The sequence below is a fragment of the Canariomyces notabilis genome (assembly GCF_033297395.1).
Source record: "Canariomyces notabilis strain CBS 508.74 unplaced genomic scaffold N656scaffold_13, whole genome shotgun sequence".
Taxonomy (NCBI): domain Eukaryota; kingdom Fungi; phylum Ascomycota; class Sordariomycetes; order Sordariales; family Chaetomiaceae; genus Canariomyces; species Canariomyces notabilis.
Window position 1 is genome coordinate 347,811 of NW_027041835.1, and position 16,249 is coordinate 364,059.

Here is a 16,249-nt window from a genome sequence, read left to right on the forward strand (position 1 = left end):
TATGGTGGTTCGTGACCACGGTCGTTTATTACTGAACCACGGTCGTTTTAGCGGACTCGGTGATTGGAGCCACCAATAACGTTAGCACACGCTGTTCCATGGATCTCAGGGGTCTGTTTCACAGACCTTATTAATTTGCTGCACCCTCGTTGCCCCTTTTAATCCACAGGTGGTACCGGTAGCACAGTGATACCTCCACTGTCCCGGCCACAGTCCTTCGATCCCATGTGCAACTATTGCACTTGCAACTGCAAGAGGTGAGAACACACGTGGGAATCACAACTAGCACGAATTGGGATTGGCTCGACCCGATTGTCTTCGTTCGACTTCTGGTTCTACAAGTCATCGCTTCCTTTGAAGCTGTACTGTCAGGTGACACCTGGAAGATACACCGAGAGTGATCGCGGTCACACTTCCCAGCTGGCATCCTAGGGTAACAATGTCCAACATTTTCTCTGGAATGTAAGTGTCATCGTGTCTTGAATTGCCCATAATTACCACCATTGGTTGAATCATTGAATGACCTTCAACATCCGTCACGGTCGCTGCGGTGGGATTCTGCTTGTTGAGCCTAGGGTCTCTAATCAGTCTGATGCCTTGACGTTCCTCCAAGCAAGCGGCAAAGGAGCGGCTATAGTGACATAAATATTGCGATCATGCTAACTCTACATTCCAGCAATGCAAGGCTGAGGGGAACCTCAAACAAGCCAGCAAGCACCAAGAGTCCCATTTCACCTACCTCGGATGATGGCCGTCTCAACTCCTCCGGTGGCCTTTCTCAAAAGAGTCACTCTTCAGCCAGCTTGTCATCAAAGTTGCCACCGCTGCCCGCCTCTCCATCCCTCTCTCAAACGATCACTATGACGGGCAGCGGCGAAGACATCCTGACCTCATATCATCTCCCAAGGCCCTTGCCCTTGTGGCTAAACCCTGCTTACGCAAGGCATATCGTGAAGGGCAACTTCATGACGCTTAGCGCTAGACCGAAAACCGTTGAGCCTGGCGAATGGATTGCGCACCATGGTAACCATCTCCACCCTCACCAGTTCTGTCTCTGTCACTGATAAGCGCGAATAGTTGTTGAGCACTACCGTAACCTATGGAATTTTGTCCGGGTCATCTACGAAAAGGAGGAGGATGGGACGAGCATCTGCAACCCCACTACATGTCCAAAGATGTCTGCTGGGACGTAAGTTGCCGCTCTCACCATGAAACCTGCTTGACCCGAGCCGACTAACCCGCACGCCGCAGGAACCACTCGTACACATGGCTGAATAGCCGCTTTGAGCCCATAGAGCTCCCCGCAATCGAGTACATTGCCTTGATGCAACGGTGGATCTCGGGTAAGATCGACGACACCAAAATCTTCCCTACCGAGCCCTCTGGTGTCTCTTTCGCCGCCAACCCCAACATTGGCAACTCAACTCTCTTGAGCGGGACGGACGAGTGGATTGGCAAGCGCAGCGGGTTTCCAAAGGACTTCTCCAGCATTTGCCAGACCATTTTCCTGCAAATGTTCAGGGTCTATGCTCACCTCTACTGGGCTCATTTCACCGAGCCCTTCTACCATCTCAACTTGGAGAAGCAGCTGAACAGCTGCTTCAGCCACTTTGTGTTGACGGCTACGGCGCTGGACATGCTCAAGCCTCCTGCTCTGGAGCCAATGCAACCGCTGATCGACCTCTGGGCGGCCAACGGCACTTTCCCGCCCGAGTCGAAGGCATACGAGTATGCCAACCTCAACGCGGGCAACCGCCTGCTCCAAATGGCCGGCATGGCTTAAAGGCGGAGAAGCGCCTGGTTGTTGTGCCGCCACAATCTTCTTGATTCACGGCCAATCTTTGATGATTGACACTTGGCATGCATAGCCTTGGAGTTTGGGCATGTTTGGGAGCATGGTCCTCGGGTATCCCTGGAGGCACCGGTAACAACCCCCTCTGGCTGGAAGGGGAGCCAGAGCCAGCCATCAAGGTTTGTCGCTTGGGCTAGCGGCTAGTGCGGCGGCGAGGGACAAGCCCGGCTTGTCAGCAACGTCTGGCAAGTTACCTAGACGGTTCTTGGGTTCCTATCACGAGGCTGCAGATTAGATTCACAATATATGCCCATGGAACGCACGTGCTATTTCTACCTGTGAACCCCGACCTCATTAGTGATCTACGCTGTTGTGGTTCATAGAACGGTTACCTGTTGAGACCGTGGACAAAGTAGAAGATTATTTCCTCTTTTTTTTTCTTTCTTTCTTTCTTCCTTTTTTTCTTTTTTTTTTTTTTTTTTTTTTTTTTTTTTTTTTTTTTTTTTTTTACGCAGTTTTTGGATTTATTTCCCCCTTCTTCTTTAAAGGGAAGCAACTGCGGGGCATATCCCCACATTCGAAGGAGCGGGTCGTGGATTTTCGGCCCAAATTCTCTGCTGGAGGCAAAGTCGAGGACCCTTTCCACTTTTACCAGTTTTGCATCGTCTCTTTGGTTCTTGATCGCGTATTCCGATTTGAGTCCACGTTACTTGCAGACCCCCAGAAACATTTCGACGCGATACGATGTCTGGCGACGCCATGGACATTGAGACTGCCGAGAAGCAGCTCAAGGCGCTGGAGCACTCAGAGCAACACTACTTCAACAGGTAGGGCTCTCCATCCCAACTGCGCTAAGCCTATATATCGATGCTAACTCTTGACGCTGTAGCTATAACCACCATGGTGAGGAACATACATGCTACAATACAACCCGTTCCTATGCTAATCCAAGCGCTTCCGCGGCAAAGGCATCCATGAGGAAATGTTGGTGTGTACATTTCACTGCCCCACTGCTGTACAGCCCAGGAGACGACTCGGCTGACAATGGCGTCCGCCGCGACAGAAAGATGAAGTACGAACAAGGTCGTACATGAATGCCATCAGCCAAAACAAGCACATATTTAAGGACAAGGTTGTGTTGGACGTAGGATGCGGCACGGGGATTCTCTCCATGTAAGGCTTCTAATATCAGTCCGTCTCGTAACGGCAGCATGGCTAACTCAATATCTCCAGGTTTGCTGCCAAGGCCGGCGCGAAGCATGTCATTGGCGTCGACATGTCAACCATCATCTTCAAGGCCCGCGAGATCGTCAAGATCAACGGCTTCGAGGACAAGATCACCCTGATCCAAGGCAAGATGGAGGAGATCAAGATGCCGTACGAGAAGGTGGACATCATCATCTCGGAATGGATGGGCTATTTCCTCCTTTACGAGAGCATGCTGGACACGGTGCTTTATGCACGCGATAGGTATCTGGCCAAGGACGGCCTCATATTCCCCGACAAGGCCACCATCTTCGTCGCCGGCATTGAGGACGGTGATTACAAGGAGGAGAAGATCGGGTGTATGTTTGGTCTTGCTTCGACAGCTGGTTCTATTCCCGGATGGATGCTGACTGAGAACTAGTCTGGGACAACGTCTACGGTTTCAACTACACGCCCCTGAAGGAGACGGCCCTCTCCGAGCCGCTGGTCGACACCGTCGAGATGAAGGCCGTGGTCACGGACCCGACGCCAGTCCTGACGCTTAACCTCTACGAATGCAAACCGTCCGACCTGTCCTTCAGCTGCCCTTTTGACCTGGTCGCCCGGAGAGACGACTTCATCCACGCCCTCGTGGCGTGGTTCGACATTGAGTTCACAGCCTGCCACAAACCAATTCGCTTCTCAACAGGGCCCCACACCAAGTACACGCACTGGAAGCAGACCGTGTTCTATTTGAAGGATGTGCTCACCGTTCAGCAAGGCGAGAAGATTGAGTGCTCGCTGCACAACCGGCCGAATGAGAAGAATAGGCGCGACTTGGATATCAAGATCCAATACCGCCTGGATACTCAAGACGCGATGCGGCAGGCCGAAGGAACCTGCCTCTACAAGATGTGCTAAACTCCATTCAGAGGGAGTCGCTCATCTATGCGTAGAATGCTGCTAGACAGAGCCGTAAGAGCAGGGTAGGGCCACGCTTGCTGGTGCCGCAAAAGTGCTTTGTTACAAGCGGAGAAAAGTGAGAGACCACCATCGGATATGATACAATGGTGGTGGTGTGCGTTACATTTCATTTTCATCTAGAATAAGGGTCCAACGGCGTTATTTCAACCCGGTCCGTTTGCGAGATCAGGGCAAAAAGGAGCAGACAAGAGTTAGTGGGTGTGTGTGCATCATGATTATGGTCTTGATGAATAAGATACCCGAAGGAGCAAGGAGCAATACTAGACGGGGACTCACTGCTCCAGGAAAGCTGCTGTTTTCGTGACTCAGGGGGCCTAACCTTGCCATGCTCAGGTCTCCCCCCCACCCCCTTCTGCCCAGACAGATACACCGACTGTCTGATCCTCTTTGTCTGCTTTTCTCGGCCCACGGTTCATTGGTTTCTAATCTCTTCGACGTATCTGCTTCACAGCTCTCATTGTCTCACTGAAGGCAGCCGAACATCTAAAGAAAAGTCACAGATCATCCATCATCATTTATGACTGCACATATTCATATCCACATTTGCAACACAACCATCAAAGGGTAACAGCATCAGCTCTTTATTTTGGGGTTTACATGACATCGCCCTTTTGTTTACTCGGAATCGAATCATCAAAACCACACAAGCCAGCTCCCTACTCCCAACCCAGCTCCCTACTCCCAACCCAGCTCCCTACTCCCAACCCAGCTCCACGCTCCTCGCCATTTTTTAAAAAACACCATCGCTCACAGTTGATCCTAGCCCATCCAGTCATGAGAGTAAACAAGTGCCACGCTCTTTCCGATATAAATATATTAAAACCGGGCCTTTCTGTCCAAAGGCACAACAGAGCTCTTACTTACCGTTCCTCTCCTTGCGGCTGTCAGTTGGACTGCCGGAGTCGCTCTCACATTGTGATGGCATCCACATTGTCCTCATTCCAGGAGAGGAATCCGAGAGCGGAGGGAAGTTGAAGCTCTGACCAAGTCCGAGGTCGCTCATAGTGCCCTCCATCTCACTTTCAAACCCATTGGTGTAGTGTTCCTGAGTGTGGTGCTCCTGAGATATTCGGGGCGATGAAGGCCGTGTCGATGGCGACGACAACAACGACAACGACGCTATGATAGCCTCGTTCTAGGGGGAACCATAACGCTCGATGATGCGTGCCACGCGCTCGGCCAGTTCGTTGGCCTCGGAGCGGGTGGCGGCCTCGGCGTAGACGCGGCAGGCATTCTCGGTGCCGCTGGCGCGGGCGAAGGCTCGGGCGTCCTTGTACTTCTTGACGGCTTGGTCAATCTCATCCTGTGCGCCAACGGGATGCGACAGGCGGCGTTCGGCGTCGGTCGTGCGGAACAGGTCCTTGTTGCCCACCTCGACACGCACCAGGCGGTTAGGCAAATCCGCGTACGTCATGGCCCAGTCACGCAGCGTCCACTTTTTGTGCGCGAGTATCACCTCCACCATGAGCATATCCGAGATGGCGTCGCCCACCGTCTGGTTGATCAGCGCGCCCAGGGCCGCTAGCGTGTCGAGAGCATCCTTCTGAGCGGGCGACTGCGGCTCTGTATTCTTGAAGGCGTTGAGTGCGTCGGGAGAGAAGAGCACCGTACCGTGACCGTTGGCCTCGAAGTAGACTCCAATGTCGAATCCCTGAGCGACATGGTGGAGGTGCTTGACGCCGGTCGGGGTGCAGATGACGGGCAGCTTGAGGTGCTGCGAGATGTAGTTTGTGCTGGCGCCATTGGCGTAGGCGGTCTGGACGACACCGATGCGGAGGTCGTCCTTGAGGCCGGCCCTCTCAACTAGGTCGCCGATGAAGGAGGCAGCAAGGGACGAGATGCGATCACCGTCAAGCATGACGAAGCCGCTGTCTGGGTCAACCCAGTAGTAAATAAGCCGGTCAGCGTCACCGTCCAGAGAGCAGCACCTGAGGCCGGGCTGAGGTTTAGGGCTGGGAGGAGCCCTCTGCTTCGTCTTGACAAAGTCCGCGCCGCACTAGAGAAAGAGGTCAGCAAAACCAGGGGCGCGGTAATCAGGAGCGTCAATGGTTTACATACATCAAGATTGAGAACTTCTGGGCGGAGAACATCATCGTTCACCACCTTGACGTCAAAGTTGACCTTGTCCTTGGGGATGTATTTCAGGAATTCCGACAGCTTGGGGCCTCCGACGCCGTTGGCGCAGTCCACCTGAAGTGTCCCCTCGATTTTCCGGCCCTTCATTGCGAGAACAAACGCTTCGGCGAGCTTTTCGTAATATCCTGCCTCGCTAACCTTGCCATATGACAGCGGCGTGCCCTCACTGTTGGTGGCGCGTACGAGATAGTGCAACTGCGGGGTGGTAAGCAGCTTGTAGTCGACATGGTCGGTGTTGGTCGCCTCGAGGGCATCGGCAAGGGCCGTGACCAGCTTGTGGCCTGAAGGCCGAGTATCACGACCGTAGATGACCTTAGCTGGAGTCTTGAGGTCGATCTTGAGGTCAGCGGCCAGCTTGTGGTAGATATTGACTAGCTCCTCGTCGCTGGCGGCGTTCACCAGGGCGGTAGCATAGCGCTCCCAATCCTGCTCGAGCATCTCGCCCATGGGGTCGACAATCTTGACGCCGTTGTCGGCAGCCGGATTGTGGCTGGCCGTGATCATGACGCCGATTGCCTGGCTGTTAAGCTTCCGGCTCCGCAGCGAGGCGAGCAGGCCCACACGGAAGGTGACGCCCTCGAGCAGGTCAGCCTTCATCCGGAATCCGGCGGTGCCATATTTGTACAGTTGACCCTTCTCGAGAGGGACAATCGGATGCTTGGCCGAGGCGGCTATGATCAGCTTATCGTCGTTTTCCATCTTCAGTCGGTAAGGTGGCGCGACGGGGTCAGGGTGGCTATCCCGGGGTCCGTTGCGGGGTAGTACGAGACTGAGATGAGGGAGGGGGTTGGAGAGGATGGAGAGGGTGGCAGGAAGAGTAGATGTTAAGGTACAAACCGGAAAATAAGTACCAACTCGTTATAGGTCAAGGTTTGCAGATACTCATTTCTTTTGAGGAAATGGAAAGAACCAGAGCGAGAGAAAGAGCTCAAGATGTGTCGGTGGGAGTGGCAGGCGGAGGTGGACAGCTCTCGCCAATTGCCCCACGTTCTCGTGCTAGCTGCTACGGTGGGGACCTTGCTGCACCATGAGGAGACTAACCATAACTGGCAAGCTTCCTCTCTGCTTCCTGCAACCACTTTAACTTAGAGTCTTTTGACAGTGGACAGTGGACAGTGACACAGGCAGCTGGCTGCTGACTGCCTGAAAACTCGCACAGTACGAATATATACAGTACGCTTCACGGCACTGCTGCACGGGGCTCGCGTTCGCGTTCGTGGTCGCTCCGGGACACGAGCAACCAAACTGGAAGTCAACAAAATGAGCGACTACAACACGTAATGCATCTTAAGACCACAACTTGACGGGTTGCTAAGGCGATCAACAATTGCATTTTCTCTGCTTGGACTTTCGCTTTTCTTTGCTCCTCTCTTCATTGCCTAATCCTCCCAATTTTTCTATTATTTTTCCTTGGGACTTTGATTGTTGATTTTCACATTGCTCCCTTTGCTCTGCTTCCCTTGAGAGAGCTCGCTTCAATGTCTGAGATTACATGCGCGAACCCATTGCTCCTCCAATGGGTCAAGGAATGGTGGGATAAAGCGCGGCAGCAGAATTCCAAAGGTGTTACGACCTACAAACATGCCTACGACTCGCTCAAGGCCTGTCCCATCACCTTCGAGCATCCCTCATCGCTGCAGCAGTTGAAAGGATTCGGGCCGAAACTCTGCGAGCGGCTTACTGAGAAACTGCGCGACTACTGCGAGGAGAATGGCCTGCCCATGCCGACACATCCAAACAGGAAAAAGCGAGCCAAAATATCAGCAGCTCTCCGTTTGAACGAGCAAGAGGATGACGAGCCTCCCCGGCCGGCTAAGAAGCCAAGAAAAGCAAAGGCATATGTGCCCGCCTATCGCACAGGAGCATATGCGATTGTATTCGCTCTCTCGGCCTTGGGGGAGAACAATGCCGGCCTGAGCAAAGCTGAGCTGATAGAGGCGGCTCAGCCGCACTGCGATGCGTCGTTCACAGCACCGTCGGATCCCACAAAGTTCTACACGGCCTGGGTATCGATGAAGACCCTGGAGCAGAAAGAGCTGGTGTATACTCGCGGCCGGCCCCTGAAGCGGTACTGTCTGACTGACGAGGGCTGGGAAGTCGCAAAGAGGATTCGGGAGACTCTTGCTTCTCAGACCGGAGATGCAAATCTGCGCACCGTAGCAGCAGCGGGGTCCGCAGCACCCAGCAGGGCAGCTCCATTGAGAGACGCGCCTGCTCTGCCCGCCGCCGGTTCGGTCATTGTCCTAGACGATGAAGATGACGAACCGGCCCCACGAGAAGCTAGCAAATCGGAGTTTAAGGACGTCGTGGCAGATGGCAACGTTGATGCGGACGATTCCAATCTCCCTTCATTCACTCCCATCACCTTGACTCCTGGCTCATTCACGGTCGAGCTACTTCTCGATAACCGGGAGATCAGGGCGAAGACGGATCGAGACTACATGCAGCAGGAGCTCGCGAAACGTGGAGTCACACCTACGGTGCGTTCTTTGGAGCTGGGTGACGCCCTGTGGGTCGCTAGATGCAAACGGCCTGGCTGGTTGGCCAGTCAGGGCGCAGAGGGCGACGAGGTGGTTCTCGACTGGATCGTTGAGCGTAAGAGATTGGATGACCTTCTCGGGTCGATCCGGGACGGCCGCTTCCACGAGCAGAAGTTTCGACTGCGGCGTTCGGGGGTGAAGAACGTCATTTACCTGGTCGAAGAAATCAGCATGGACGCGACATACTTTCAGAAGTGGGAAGAGTCAGTCCAATCGGCAATCGCGTCAATGCAAGTAGTTAACGGCTACTTTGTGAAGAGGACACAAAAAATGGATGACACCATCGCGTACCTGACGGCCATGACGAAGATGCTCAAGACGGTCTATGAGGGCAAGACATTGAGCGTGATCCCGACCAAGGTTCTGACGGCAAAGAATTATCTCCCTTTGATTAAGCATCTCCGGGAGACCCAGCCATCGTCAAGTCATCACATCAGCTATCCCGCCTTTGCATCCCTAGCCTCCAAGTCGGAGCTCATAACACTGCGAGACCTTTTCCTGAAATTCCTAATGTCGACAAAGGGAATCACGGGCGAGAAGGCCATCGAGATACAAAAGCTATGGAAGACTCCGAACGAGTTTGTCAAGGCTTTTGAGCGATGTGGCTCCGGCGAGGAGGGGAGAAGACGCAAGATTGATCTTGTTTCGTCTCACCTAGGCCACTTGGTTGGAAGAAATAAAATAACCAAGGCTGTCAGCCAGAAGCTGGCAGAGGTTTGGGGTGACGCATAGCGTATGGAGTACCGGTCCTGGGATGGGAAAGATTCTTAAGCTTAGATTCATGGCGCCAGCCCACGAACAGCCTTTATTACCCACCATCAGTTGAACATCTTTTCTGGACACTAAGCCGATCTCTTCGCGACAGCCGTTTCCACCATCTTCTGAAGCAAGGGAATAGCCCCTCCACTCTCCGCCCCCAATCCCGCCAAGTACCCCTGAAGGCTCTTCTCCACGTACTTGGCCGTCATGTCGACCTCGACATTGACCGTGTCCCCGACCTGCTTGGCCGCCGTCACGATGCGCTCCTGCGTGTAGGCAATGAGCATGACCTCCCACCAGCCCTCGTCGTCGTTGACGTGAGTCACGGTCAGGCTCGCTCCGTCCAGCGCGATGAAGCCCTTGTAGACGACGTAGCGCAGCACTTCTTTGCTGCGCGGCGCGAAGCGCATCGTCACGGCGTTGCCATCGGGCCGCCGGTCCACGATCTCGGCCGTCGTGTCCACGTGGCCCTGCACAAAATGGCCCCCCATGCGCGTGTCGGCGCGAACCGCCCGCTCAAGGTTGACCCGAGATTGGGGGGCCAGCGAGCCCAAGTTGGTCAGCCGCAGCGTCTCAGGGGCGATGCCCACTGTGAATTGTGGGGCCGACGCGGGGGTTGATGATGATGTGTTGTTGAAGGAGGTTACTGTCAGGCAGACCCCGTTGATGGCGATCGAGTCGCCCAAGTGTGCGTCTGAGAGCAGCGTGGAGTCGGGAGGGAGGGTGATGGTTAGGGAAGTGCCGCCTGTGGCGTCGGAGGGGTTGAGCTCGGCGACGACTGAGGTTTGAATGTTAGTGGGGGGTAAAATGGTCAGTCCAGTATGGTGAAGGTGGACATACCGCCTATCTCCTCGACTATGCCGGTAAACATTGTGGGATTCTTGCCCTAATTGGTGTGTTTCGGTCTTGAGTTGTGAGTGAGCTAGTGGTCGAGTGAGTTGAGTCGTGAGATGGTGAGTTCAGTCAACTTCAAGTCTTCGCTTCGATGAGTCGAGCTCAATGGTGGGGTCACTAAGCCGACAAGGTTCCTGGTTCCAAGTCGCACCTACGAATCACGGGATACAGTAACTTTAATTAGCTTGCATGTCAATCCTCTATGAAATGGCCTATCTGGCATCTTAGAGTATATGTTCTTTGAAGTTACCTTAAATGAAACTGCCAGTAATGGACTGAATATTCTTGTGTTATGCGCATACCCCTTGGATGGGGTTAGGGTTTCTGCTGCCCATAACACGGTTGGCGCTATGCTACAGTGCCGGCTATGTAGGCAAGAAAGTACACACTGTGCCAGCTGAACCCCTGCCAAGGCAACTTGAAGGCTGAATGTCCGTATTTAGGTAGATCATGATCAGCTGGCTTCAGCTTCCCTCACATCATAACAAAACCAAAAAAACGAGAAAAAACAAAAAAGAGGCGATGTCAGCAACAATATGTCTTGAGCGCCATCCATTCGCTTAATTGGTTTTTTAATGCCTGTATGATCTGGAAGTACATGCTACCTCGGCGGGCGCAGCGGAGGCGCTTAGTCCGAGTAGCACCTGTCTTTGGCTTCTTTTGGCTTCTCTACCTTTTCGCGGGCGAAATTGACGTGTCCGAGCCAGCAACGCGCTGGCCTGCCACTGATGGACAAGCCGATCCGTGCCGTCTTCACGGATGGAAATCCTTCAAGCCGGAATCCGCGGACACGCCGCGTAAGGTGTACGATCTGCTGATGATCAACACAGAACTCGACTGGCTCGAGATCCGCCTTAACAGCACCTGGGATGCGGTCGACTATTACGTCCTCGTCGAAGGCCGCATGACTTTTACCGGTCTTGACAAGCCCCTAACGCTCAGGGACAACATGTCCAAGTTTGAGCAGTATCAGTCTAAGATCATCTACCGCGAGATTGAGTATCCGCCTGACTTCGATCCTCATTACACCTGGGACATAGAGGACCACCAGCGCAATTCAATGTTCACACAAGTCTTTCCGCGTCTGACTGGCTCGCAAGCACCTAACCTGGGCGACGTCATTGTCGTGTCGGATGTAGACGAGATCCCACGCCCTTCTACTCTAGCCGTTCTACGCGAATGCCAGTTCCCCCGCCGCCTCACCCTGCGCAGCCGCTTTTACTATTATAGCTTCCAGTACCTGCACCGCGGCGTTGAGTGGGCGCACCCCCAGGCAACATACTACCAAGGACTCCGCGAGACGCTGCTACCTAACGACCTGCGACTTGGCATAGGCGGGATTTGGCCGTTCAAGGAGTGGGAGAAGGCCGATTTCTGGAACGCCAGCTGGCACTGCTCCTCGTGCTTCGAGACAATTGGGGAGCTGCTGACCAAGATGGGGTCGTTTTCACACATTTCGATGAATGCGGAACAATACCGGGACAGGGAGAGGATCGCGGACCGCGTACGGAACGGGAAGGATCTCTGGGACCGCGAGGGAGAGGTGTACGACCGGATCGAAAATAACCTGGATGTGCCGTCATTCTTGCTGCAAAACAAGGACCGGTTTCGGTACATGCTGAATCGAGACGGGCCGACAGCGGGGTTCACGGACTACGATGGGTAGGCGGAGCAAGGGCGTCCGGAGAGTGATCACACGCGGTTTGCCGTATATAGCACCGCAAACGCGAGGGAAGCGGGCACAGCATTAGGGTCGAATTATGTCCGACTCCGCGGCGGAGTTGCCAACCGAGACGTCACTCTCCGAAGATGCTAGTGCCACTAGCGCTGCCGATGTCAAAATGCAGGCGCGAAATATCGCCCGAGGTGCTGATAGTGCATCAAGATGGTTCAAACCGCCGGTGCAGGAATCGGATCCGCCTTTGGCCCGTTCCACAATCCGTGCCGGCCAGCCGGGTCCAGCTATGACGCGATGAGCCGCTTGCCATCCGATGAAGATTAGCTTTACACTGGATGAAAGTGGTCTTGCGAGTTGTCAACCGATCCGATCCATTAGCCTCAAGGACGACTTTTTGTAAGTTGAATCGTACCCGACTCTCGGAAGCTGTCAACAAAGGAAACTCGGGTCTCCAATCGCAGGCCGGAGCTGAATAACAGCGGTGGCTACGAGGAGCTCCCCCGCATCCGCCCTCCCCCACCACGCAACTGTGACCTCAGCCACCTTGTCGTGGTCCTCAACTGACCACCGTCTCCAGCTCCTCTCTTCTTAATAAGGAGCTCATCTTCCAACTAAGCCAGCCTTGCACCTGCTCAGCTCCGCACAAATCACAATCCATTTTCTCATCCATCCACGTTCACCATGGGCTCGGTCGACAAGGATTCGCGCCACCCGCCCATCAATGTGTTGATAACGGGCTTTGGAGTGAGTTGTCTACACCCCCCTCCCACCGCAACAGCAGTGATTCCCCCAACCTGTACAACCCTTGACGGCTGCAAGCAAGCAAATCAACCTTCTTGTTACCCGACATCTTGGCCAGCATGAAATCAGAACTCATCATCAAGGGACAAAATAACTAAACCCTCCCGTGCAGCCCTTCAAAAAGGACTACCCGGTCAACCCCTCCTGGGAAATCGCCCGCTCCCTCCCGGAGTGGCTGCCGCCGGTCCGGGCCAAGGACACCAGCGCACCGACCTCAGCGTCCCAACCACCGATCCCCCCGGTCCGCCTACTCGTCCACCCGGAGCCGGTACGGGTGAATTACGGCGTCGTGCGCCGGCTCGTCCCGCAACTCTGGAATCCGGAGTCACACCACCGTGATGATCAGCAACAGCATGAACAGCCTGAGCAGCAGCACGTTCTTTCTGATAGCAGCAGCAGCACCAGTAGTCGGCCGCGCATAGACTTGGCGATCCACATAGGAATGGCCGGGCCGCGGCTGTTCTACTCGATCGAGCGGCGCGGGCACAGGGATGGGTATGTGATGCGCGACGTGGATGGGCAGGTCCCTGGCCATGGTAGTGCTGTTGGCGGTGGCGGTGACGGTGATCACGATGGAGATGAGGCGGAGGGCGAGGTGGCCGAGGAGCTGCTGACTGATTTGGATGTCGAGGATGTACTCCTCCGGTGGAAGGGGCATAGTCCCGTGAGTTTCCCCCTTTCTTTCACCACTTGCTATTAGTCTTCGTGCGGCGATGAAGACAGTGAGAGTGCTGACACGGGGGCCGTGGGTGTAGAGACATGTAGATTTGAGAATATCAGAGGATGCGGGCCATTATCTGTGCGATTTCACCTATTTCTCGAGCCTGGCGTATCTGTACAGGATGGGGATGCGGCGTAGGGTGCTGTTTTTACACGTGCCTAGCGATGCCTCAGAGCACAGTGTTGCGCTCGGGAGGGAGCTGGTGCTGCAGTTGGTGAGGTCCATAGTGGAGAGTGAGTTGGCGAAGGGCGGGGGGTTCAAGGTGGAGGAGAAGGAATGCTGAGGGCGGGTGTTGTTTTCGAAGGGCGTTGAAGCGCTAGTGTACGGGCTTCTGCGGCTCATAAATGAGAGCATGCGGCGTCCGGAATTGGGTAGGAATTGGGTATTAGGTCTAGGTCATTGGTCTATACTAATGTAAGAACCATATCTACCTGTCTAAACTTGGCGAAATCGCCAGCTAACCGGACTCGCTTTCTACCATGAATGCCCAGAAAAGCAAACCTGAAAACCGCTCGATGAATCCTCTAGAACCGGTGGTACTGATGCGGTGTCGCAATCTTCACGCCCAGCTGCTTGGCCGTCTTGATCACAAACTCGGGCTCCCTCAAGAACTGCCTGGCGATCAGCACCAAGTCGGCCTTGGTCTTATCCCCAGCGTCCTGCACCACATCCCTGGCCGTTTCGGCATCGTCAATCATGCCCACGGCGCCAATGGCCATCTTCCCGCCCTTGCCAGCCTTGATAAGCGCCTCGCGGATGTGACCGGCCATGTCAATCTGGTAGTACTTGTAAATGTTGAGCTTCTGGGCCGGGTTGTTGGCGCCCGAGCTGACGTCGAGCAGATCGACGCCCTCGTCGGCGAGGAGCAGCGCCAGGCGCGTGGTCTCGTTCAGAGTCCACGAGGGCTGGCCCGTGTACTCCATCCATTCGGTCGCCGACACGCGCACTGAAAGGGGCATGTCGTCGGGGATAACAGCGCGGACCCCGCGGACAATGTCGAGCAGGACGCGGGTGCGGCCCTCGAAAGAGCCGCCGTAGGCGTCGGTCCGCTGGTTGGTGATGGGCGAGAGGAACTCGGATATGAGGTAGCCGTGCGCGCCGTGGATCTCGATAAAGTCCATGCCCGCCTGCACGGAGCGCTTGGCCGCGTCGACGAAGCTCTGCACTAACCCCTCAATCTGGGCGACTGTCATCTCCTTGGGCGTCGGGAACCCTTCGTCCCAGGCGATGGCGCTGGGGCCCCACAGGTTGTCGGGCCAGCCGCCCACCTCCGGGCCGGCCACCTTGTTGCCGTGCCACATGCCGAGGGTGCTGGCCTTGCGCCCGGCGTGGGCAAGCTGGATGCCGACCTTTTGGCCCTGCGAGTGGATGTAGTCGGCGATGCGCCGCAGTGGTGCTATTTGGCTGTCCTGCCACAGGCCCGAGTCCTCAGGGGAGATGCGCCCGTTGGGGGTCACCGCGGTAGCCTCAACAATGGTCAGGGCAGCGCCGCGCAGGGCGAAAGCGCCGAGGTGCACCAGGTGCCAGTCGGTCAGATGCCCGTCATCTGCCGAATACATGCACATGGGGCTAACAACGAAGCGGTTTTGCAGTGTCAGGCCCCGGAGCTTGATCGGAGTGAAAAGGGTAGGGACGTCCGGCCCGGGCTCGAGGGCCGTGCCGACGGGTGGGTCCTGCGCCGGCGTGTAGAAGGGAACACCCGGGGCCGGGGCGCTCGCTGTGAGTTTCTTGATGGTCATGGCGTCGCTGTATCTGTATCTGTCCAAGAAACGGAGAAGCCTCTGTCTAGGTTTTTAAGGAGCGTGGTGTCGGGGGAGAATTTCTGTTCGTCGTTTGTGAATTATGAAGATGGGTTGGAATAACGGACCTGTCCGCAAGGGGACGGGATGGACGCCGTCCCCCATGGGTACTTATAACGCGCCCATCTCTTGTTTCTAGAGCCCCGTCGAAGAGTCTTCATCTTCTCGGCTCTGTCAATCGCCGTGATGAATAATGCAAGCCCTTGAGGGTTCCCCACTATCCAAGTTTGAGGCGGGGCAAATATCTCCCGGGTATGGCGGGGGTCTCCTATCGGCTGTTTGACGGTGGTGCAATCGCCCCTGAAGGACCAGCCTTGACAGTTGACACTACGTACCCATCTGCTGAGTAATTAAGCCGGCGGAAACACGGCTCTTTTTCGGAGAGAGCCGAGGGGGACTCAAGGTCAGGCTCGTAGAGAAGTCTCCGGAATCCAGGGCGACAGAGAGAACAACGGTAACCTTGCCGAACACGATAGGCAGTGGTTGGCCGTGGAGGTTCGCCGTGGAGGTTTACCGTGAACAATAACGTCAGCCCTAGACGACCCGATGACAGCATTAATAAAGCTTTATAATCTGTAAATTCGGGGTTACACAGCCAGCGTGGTATGTCGGATGTAAGCGGGACTCGTACGTATATCCGTAGTACACGTGCAGTTTGTCCAGATAAGTTACACGAGTGCAGGACGGTCCTCATCCTAACCCCGACTCTGATGAGACAGAGGAGCGAGGCCTTTGAAGATGTGGGGTTGGAGGTCGACAGAGCGCGGCTTGCCACTTTTGTCAGAGATTCACAGAACAGCCCACTGCTGAATCATGAACGGTGGGGAAAGAAGGCTACTGTAAATTGACGCGGATATCCGTACCTTCGTAGAGCTTGGCTCCACGAGTAGATAAGGTACCTATGCAACTATTGATACTAGTGTAATGTAATGATGTATTATCTCGTAAGTCTTTACATAC

At 55.0% G+C, this 16,249-nt stretch overlaps 8 protein-coding genes across 8 annotated transcripts; 5 read left to right on the forward strand and 3 right to left on the reverse strand.

Annotated features, from left to right (window-relative positions):
- The first annotated feature begins 144 nt into the window (after positions 1-144).
- N656DRAFT_780010 (Mob1/phocein) lies at positions 145-2,114 on the forward strand. The gene is made up of 4 exons (XM_064815299.1): positions 145-462; positions 677-1,023; positions 1,078-1,189; positions 1,252-2,114. The coding sequence occupies exons 1-4, from the start codon at positions 440-442 to the stop codon at positions 1,781-1,783; spliced, it is 1,014 nt and encodes a 337-aa protein (XP_064669446.1). The 5' UTR covers positions 145-439; the 3' UTR covers positions 1,784-2,114.
- Positions 2,115-2,536: 422 nt separating this feature from the next.
- N656DRAFT_790036 (arginine n-methyltransferase-like protein) lies at positions 2,537-3,898 on the forward strand (the record flags this gene model as incomplete). Its single annotated transcript, XM_064816834.1, has 5 exons — positions 2,537-2,619; positions 2,682-2,784; positions 2,856-2,965; positions 3,026-3,357; positions 3,420-3,898. The coding sequence occupies 5 exons, from the start codon at positions 2,537-2,539 to the stop codon at positions 3,896-3,898; spliced, it is 1,107 nt and encodes a 368-aa protein (XP_064669447.1).
- A 1,198-nt stretch (positions 3,899-5,096) lies between these two features.
- On the reverse strand, positions 5,097-6,796 carry N656DRAFT_790037 (N-acetylglucosamine-phosphate mutase-like protein; the record flags this gene model as incomplete). The annotated part of the gene is made up of 2 exons (XM_064816835.1): positions 5,097-5,957; positions 6,020-6,796. 2 exons carry the CDS (start codon positions 6,794-6,796, stop codon positions 5,097-5,099), a joined length of 1,638 nt encoding a protein of 545 aa, XP_064669448.1.
- A 530-nt stretch (positions 6,797-7,326) lies between these two features.
- On the forward strand, positions 7,327-9,567 carry N656DRAFT_780014 (uncharacterized protein). The gene has a single exon (XM_064815300.1). It carries the CDS (start codon positions 7,576-7,578, stop codon positions 9,367-9,369), a length of 1,794 nt encoding a protein of 597 aa, XP_064669449.1. The 5' UTR covers positions 7,327-7,575; the 3' UTR covers positions 9,370-9,567.
- N656DRAFT_780016 (riboflavin synthase-like protein) lies at positions 9,453-10,578 on the reverse strand. The gene is made up of 2 exons (XM_064815301.1): positions 10,237-10,578; positions 9,453-10,174 (listed from the first exon to the last, which is right to left on the reverse strand). Exons 1-2 carry the CDS (start codon positions 10,265-10,267, stop codon positions 9,480-9,482), a joined length of 726 nt encoding a protein of 241 aa, XP_064669450.1. The 5' UTR covers positions 10,268-10,578; the 3' UTR covers positions 9,453-9,479.
- A 287-nt stretch (positions 10,579-10,865) lies between these two features.
- On the forward strand, positions 10,866-11,956 carry N656DRAFT_769045 (glycosyltransferase family 17 protein; the record flags this gene model as incomplete). Its single annotated transcript, XM_064813671.1, has 2 exons — positions 10,866-10,871; positions 10,910-11,956. 2 exons carry the CDS (start codon positions 10,866-10,868, stop codon positions 11,954-11,956), a joined length of 1,053 nt encoding a protein of 350 aa, XP_064669451.1.
- A 693-nt stretch (positions 11,957-12,649) lies between these two features.
- Positions 12,650-13,773, forward strand: N656DRAFT_798763 (peptidase C15, pyroglutamyl peptidase I-like protein; the record flags this gene model as incomplete). The annotated part of the gene is made up of 3 exons (XM_064817798.1): positions 12,650-12,712; positions 12,882-13,433; positions 13,525-13,773. 3 exons carry the CDS (start codon positions 12,650-12,652, stop codon positions 13,771-13,773), a joined length of 864 nt encoding a protein of 287 aa, XP_064669452.1.
- Positions 13,774-14,014: 241 nt separating this feature from the next.
- On the reverse strand, positions 14,015-15,229 carry N656DRAFT_798764 (FMN-linked oxidoreductase; the record flags this gene model as incomplete). The annotated part of the gene is made up of 1 exon (XM_064817799.1): positions 14,015-15,229. One exon carries the CDS (start codon positions 15,227-15,229, stop codon positions 14,015-14,017), a length of 1,215 nt encoding a protein of 404 aa, XP_064669453.1.
- Positions 15,230-16,249: the final 1,020 nt, after the last annotated feature.

Coding starts and splice junctions, on each gene's coding strand:
- N656DRAFT_780016 (XM_064815301.1), bottom strand. CDS start 10,267: ATGTTTACCGGCATAGTCGAGGAGATAGGCG. Junction 10,175..10,236: donor CATAGTCGAGGAGATAGGCG/GTATGTCCACCT, acceptor TTCAAACCTCAG/TCGTCGCCGAGCTCAACCCC.
- N656DRAFT_780010 (XM_064815299.1), top strand. CDS start 440: ATGTCCAACATTTTCTCTGGAAT. Junction 463..676: donor TCCAACATTTTCTCTGGAAT/GTAAGTGTCATC, acceptor TCTACATTCCAG/CAATGCAAGGCTGAGGGGAA. Junction 1,024..1,077: donor CGAATGGATTGCGCACCATG/GTAACCATCTCC, acceptor AAGCGCGAATAG/TTGTTGAGCACTACCGTAAC.
- N656DRAFT_780014 (XM_064815300.1), top strand. CDS start 7,576: ATGTCTGAGATTACATGCGCGAACCCATTGCTCCTCCAATGGGTCAAG.